This window comes from Tachysurus vachellii, chromosome 24 (genome assembly GCF_030014155.1).
Source record: "Tachysurus vachellii isolate PV-2020 chromosome 24, HZAU_Pvac_v1, whole genome shotgun sequence".
NCBI lineage: Eukaryota > Metazoa > Chordata > Actinopteri > Siluriformes > Bagridae > Tachysurus > Tachysurus vachellii.
Genome location: NC_083483.1, coordinates 6,675,477 through 6,681,120, shown reverse-complemented (window position 1 = coordinate 6,681,120; position 5,644 = coordinate 6,675,477). Strand labels below are relative to the sequence as shown.

Below are 5,644 nucleotides of genomic sequence, written 5' to 3'. Positions count from 1 at the left end.
GAGAGAGAGAGAGAGAGAGAGAGAGAGAGAGAGAAACAGAGAGAGAGAGAGATAAAGAGAAACAGAGAGAGAGAGAGAGAGAGAGAGAGAGAGAGAGAGAGAGAGAGAGAGAGAGAGAGAGAGACAGACAGACAGACAGCTCACCTTAGTTAAATCTTGCTGACCTTACCTTTGTGACATTTACATTACTGAAAATAGAATGGTGTTTGTGCTATGAAGATTATTTCAGCCCCCTGCTTCCAACCCCAGCGTGCTCTTACCCTCAAATCATAAAAACAGCGCCATCCTCTGTCCTTAAACGTACTTCTCAGATTTATTTCTTTATTTTTATAAATGGGTTTATTTCAGTGAGCCTGAAAGGGACGCAAGAAATCGATTTTCAATGTTTATTTTTATAACACAGTGAGAGAAATAAATCAAAAAGTTACATCTCACGTTCAGTGTTTGCACATTTATCAACTTGATAGGGCATTTGACCATGAAAAGGGTCTTTTTTTAAATAAAGGACATGCTTTTAATATAAAGTATATAATCTCCAATAACCTTTTACTTATCAATAATATAAAAATAGACTCTGTATTTACAAACTTGCATTATATATATATACAAGACTTCCAACAAGATCAGATGATTGCCTAAAATTGGCATAAATTGAGACCAACACTGACTGAAAATGTTTTTTAAATAGTCAAATATTTATACATATACATTTTCTGGCCATATAGATTTGTTTTAGACTTCTTAGACTTCATTTGTGGAACAGTGTGATGTAGTGGGAGAATACACAGGGATTGAGACATCATTGATATCTTGCACTCTGCTCGGCTGAGGTGGGGGAACGATGACATACTCTTGGTGTAACACTCTTTCATAAACACTTTGCAAGCCCACTGTTTTGGGAATGTGTGCCTGGTAATAGTTCTCTCTTCTGAGTGTGTCCCTTGGAAGTGAGCCTGTCTTAGCAAATGTAGACAGATGCTGTCTGGAGTTGCTGTTCATCCTGGTGGCGTTTGGACTCCAGCAGCGGTCGGAATGGCCGAGGATCCTACACTCGCTTGTGCATGCCCACAGAGCTGAAATAAACACCAGAAAATCTTGGTTAGCAATTTTTATTTATTTTTTTAGAATACAGTCACAATAAAATTCTGTATAGCCAAGAAGTTTTCAATCTAGTCCATGGGATATCTCATCCATCTATATTTGTATTCCACTCTGGCACAAATCTAAGCCAGGGGATGGTGATTTACCTGGTTCAGGTGTGTCAGGTAGGAAAAAATATAGATATGGATGGACCACCTTGAGGACTTGATTAATTGAAATAATGTATTAAAGATCATTGGTTTTACCATCTTGGGTGCTGTTTTGGTGTCCGTCCTTTTTCAGGCCATCTCCGCTTATGTCCGAATCGCTGTCGTTGAAGTCGCTGTCCCCTTTGCCACTGTCTTTCCCACTGAACTGAGGATCTCGTGCTGAAATAGTTGTATAGGAGTTGCCCTTCCATATTGTGATTGGCCTTACAGCTTCTTTGCCATACCCAGGCAGTGTTAAATATCCCTGTTTAAACAAAAAAAAAAAAAAAACATAAAGTATGCTATGAAGTACAGATCCATATCTCAGGGTCAAGCACAGTTAGGCTGATTTCACAGTTATGGAAGAAAAATCAACCAACTGTGCGGGAAAACAAGGTTATAACAGCGTAACCGTGGAAAAAAGACTTACGTCTAATTTTGCTCCGTGGCTTTTGTCCTCTGTCTCATACGCGGCGTCGATTCCGTCTTCAGAGCTGCAGCACTCATCATTGGCCGCTTGAACGGATCCGTTAAAAGCAGGTTTGTTTGAGTAAGGCTGTACGTCAAACACGTTTTCACTATGAACTGGGATCAGTGGGTCACTGTTATTTTTCTCTACATCAAGATTCACGTCGTCCTCCTTGTCATCTCCGAATCCATCGTGCCGCTTGTCTAGTTTGCGCTTATTGCATGTGGTCGCTATTAAAATGATGGCTAAAAGCAACAGCGTGCAGCTTCCTGCCAGAACGACGATGATCACCACGGACAGATCCCACTCGTGAACTTCATCATCATTACCAGCGTTTCTGAAGAGGTTGCGGTCACCTTTCGGAGCCCCTGCAACTACCGTGAAGCGGATTGTGGCTGTAGACGTGAGAGAAGGTCTACCGTGGTCGCTCACGGTTACCGTGGCTTTAAACGTCTCGCCCAGGTCATAAACACCTTCACGGTTCACGTAGATCTCCCCGCTCACTTTATTGATAGAAAGCATGCTGGCTTCGGACGAGATCATTTGGTAGGACAGCTCAGCGTTAATGCCCTCGTCGGCGTCTCGCGCCTTTATTTGCGTGGTAACGTAACCCGACGGGGCATCTTTAGGCAGAAGAATGTCCACAGAGCCGTTAGTGAGCACTGGATGTACGATAACGGGAGCGTTGTCGTTCTGATCGACGAGTCTGAGGGTGATGGTGGCGGTACCGTGCAACGGTGGCGCGCCAGAGTCACTCGCATGGACGCGCAGCTCGAGCTGCTTGAGAACTTCGTAGTTAAAACTTCTCAGCGCGTAAAGAGAGCCAGTGGCGGGGTCTAGAGAGACAAATGTTGACACGGGAGAGCCCATCACGTAGGTTTCCGCGAGCTTATAGCCCACTTTACTGTTTTGTCCCATATCCGAGTCGCGCGCCACTACCGTGGTGATGTACGCGCCCGGTGCGTTGTTTTCTATAAGTGACACTTCATAGGTGGCTTTGCTGAATATGGGCGCGTTGTCATTTTCATCAGTCAGTCTAACGGTGTATTGTGTGATGGTGCGGAACGGTGGTGAGCCGAGGTCTTCGGCCACTACTGTCAGGTTATACTCGGCGATTTTTTCCCTATCCAGCGGCGATGTGGTGACTATCATGTAGCTGTCTTCGTACGCCTGCTGGAGTCGGAAGTGATCATGCCCATAGAGGGTGCAGTGTACCTGGCCGTTGACTCCTGAGTCCCGGTCTGAAGTACTGATAAGAGCCACGAAAGTGTCCTTGGCGGCTGCCTCGGTCACATGCGCAACTCCCGCCGCCATGGACGTCATCGGCGTGATGGTGATCTCAGGCGCGTTGTCGTTCACGTCTTTCACCTGTATGACCACTTTACAGATGGCCGGCGGACTCGGACTCTGACCCAGGTCAGACGCCTGAACATCGAACTCGTACGTCGTCTTGCTCTCGTAATCCATCGGGCTCTCGAGCGTGACGCGCCCGCTTTTCCGGTCTACGCGGAAAAGTTGCTTGATCTCTGAGGGCACTTGGTTACCGAGCCCGTACACCACTTCGCCGTTCAAACCTTCATCAGGATCTTCTGCGTTGAGATCCAAAAGCAGAAATCCCACTGGAGCGTCCTCTGGTATTTCTACTGAAAAGTGGTTGCGCTCGAAAATAGGACTGTTGTCATTGTAGTCCTTCACCTTGACGTTGATCTTGGTTATGCCGGACCTGGGCGGACTTCCACCGTCCGTCGCTACAAGCTCCAGCGCGTATAAAGCCTGTGTCTCTCTGTCCAGCTCTTTCATTAGCACCAGCTCCGCATATTTAACCCCATCCGCTCTGCTCAACACGTCAATACTAAAGTGACTATTCACTGAGATCTGGTAGCTTTGTATGTAGTTCGTGCCCACGTCTTCATCCACCGCCACATCTAGGGGTATTCTGGTACCGGCTGCTGTGTTTTCAGAAATTTCCAGTGTAGACTCCTTCCTGGGGAACTCGGGCGCATTGTCATTAATGTCCTTCACCTCCACCTCGACATGTATCAGTTTGAATTGGTCTTTAGTAAAACTCACCACATCGAAGGCAATAACACACTGATGAGAGTGTTTGCAAATTCTCTCTCTGTCAATCTTCTCTCCTACAGTGAGCTGCCCGTCGCTTTCTCTAAGCCGAACAAAAGAAGCGTTGACCTGCTTCATCATCCTGAAATTAGTCTTGGAGCCGACGGACGGACTTAAAGACATGTCCTTGGCCAGGTTTCCGATAATAGTGCCCGGTGCGTCCTCTTCGTACGTTTCATATTTCATGGTTCTTCCCGCTGCTCGCGCTGGCAGCAGAGGCAATGACAACAAGGTGAAAAAGAACATCCACCGGTGACATCCTGCATTCCCACCCATAGTGTCTGATTTGTCACTTCACTTCACCAAAATGTGTAAAAAGCACAAAAAAAAACACGAATTAAGTCTGATTTTCTATCCTATTGTCTCAACATTAAGCTCCTGAACCCAGAGAGGACAAAGTGTCTCTCCTCTGCGCGCTCCACAACTGCACCCGCTTTTTAAAAAGCAACTCGAGAAAACTGCAGTGGCGGCCACGTTTATAGACGCGCGCATGCAAATGAGCTCTAGTGTGACCAATCCCAGCCTTGAATAGAGAAAAGGGGACTTCTAAAAGACACCTAAGCCTATTTAGAAATTGCTTTATGCAAAGGAGAAGGCAAAACAGCATGAAGTGGTTGATTTAGTATACTGTACTTTTTCTCCAGCTCTCTTTAAAATAAACCGTATCACTTTTGGTCAAGTTCTTGTGTGGGTTTAAATAACAGGGAAATACGAACTCAGTCCTGATTTAGCTGAAGAAATGCTGTTTTTTTTTTTTTTTGGAGAACGAGTTTCCCAATACGTTTCAGGGGTGAAGTAATAAATACATTGTGATGGCATGTTTTCGTTTCTCCACGTGTACGAATGCGCTGCGGTTTAAAGTTGTGCTGTTTATCGTTGATCAAACATAGATAAGCCACGAGATTTCCTATAAAATGATTTTTTTTCCTATAAACCCTTAGCTCACGAGATGTCGTGTGAGCTGAATCGTAATTCCACTGAAATCTCTGTACTCGTGTTCGTTTAGCATGCATGATGCATGTCACTGGCTGCGCGCCTCCTCCTTCCCTTACCCATTCGCCTGCTATGCCAGGTGAACAAAAACCCCGTTACCAATAGGATTTAGGCCAAGCGCCCACAAGATTTAGAAAAGATCTCTATAGTCAGATTATATCAAAGGCATATGAAGGCCTCGTTAACGCCGTGGATATAATGGCATGGCAGGGTTTCCCATTGGAGGCATTAGACACCCAGCAGCGCTTTCACACACATACACACACACACAACCGCGCCTAAGTGGACCATAATGAAGCAGCTCCACATGCGCTCCTTTGTGTCTGCCACGATCACCGATATAACTCTTTTCACCAAGATGGTCGATGAATTGGCCAGGGCTTTTTGAAGGGGGTTGGTGTGCTTCATATTAAAATGCGTTTAGGGAGCGATCAGGTTCGTCATGGGTATTTAAGAGATTTTGTTCCTCTCAACTCCTTTTCTGCACTTTGCCATCCGAAGGACAAACACTTGCAGTTGAACAGAAGGACAAAAGGAGTTGAATCCATCTGCCACCATAACGTTATAGACAAGGACGTTTTAAATTCCTCTGTGTGTATAGCTCCATAATAGTCTCACCATTCTAGTCTCAGACATCTAATAGCAACTTTATAAAAGTTTTGTCGGTTATGGCGAGTAGTTGTAACCTAGTTATTAGGTTATTTGCTCTAAACTATATTGCTGCACTGTCAGATTAAAAGCTATTCAACTTTTACCTTGTCGCTCCAGTGGACAC

The 5,644-nt window shown here is 45.3% G+C and overlaps 1 protein-coding gene across 1 annotated transcript; it reads right to left on the bottom strand.

Annotated features, from left to right (window-relative positions):
- Window positions 1–472: 472 nt before the first annotated feature.
- Window positions 473–4,275, bottom strand: si:ch211-199f5.1 (protocadherin-8). The gene is made up of 3 exons (XM_060860320.1): window positions 1,720–4,275; window positions 1,347–1,554; window positions 473–1,073 (listed from the first exon to the last, which is right to left on the bottom strand). The coding sequence occupies exons 1-3, from the start codon at window positions 4,150–4,152 to the stop codon at window positions 742–744; spliced, it is 2,973 nt and encodes a 990-aa protein (XP_060716303.1). The 5' UTR covers window positions 4,153–4,275; the 3' UTR covers window positions 473–741.
- Window positions 4,276–5,644: the final 1,369 nt, after the last annotated feature.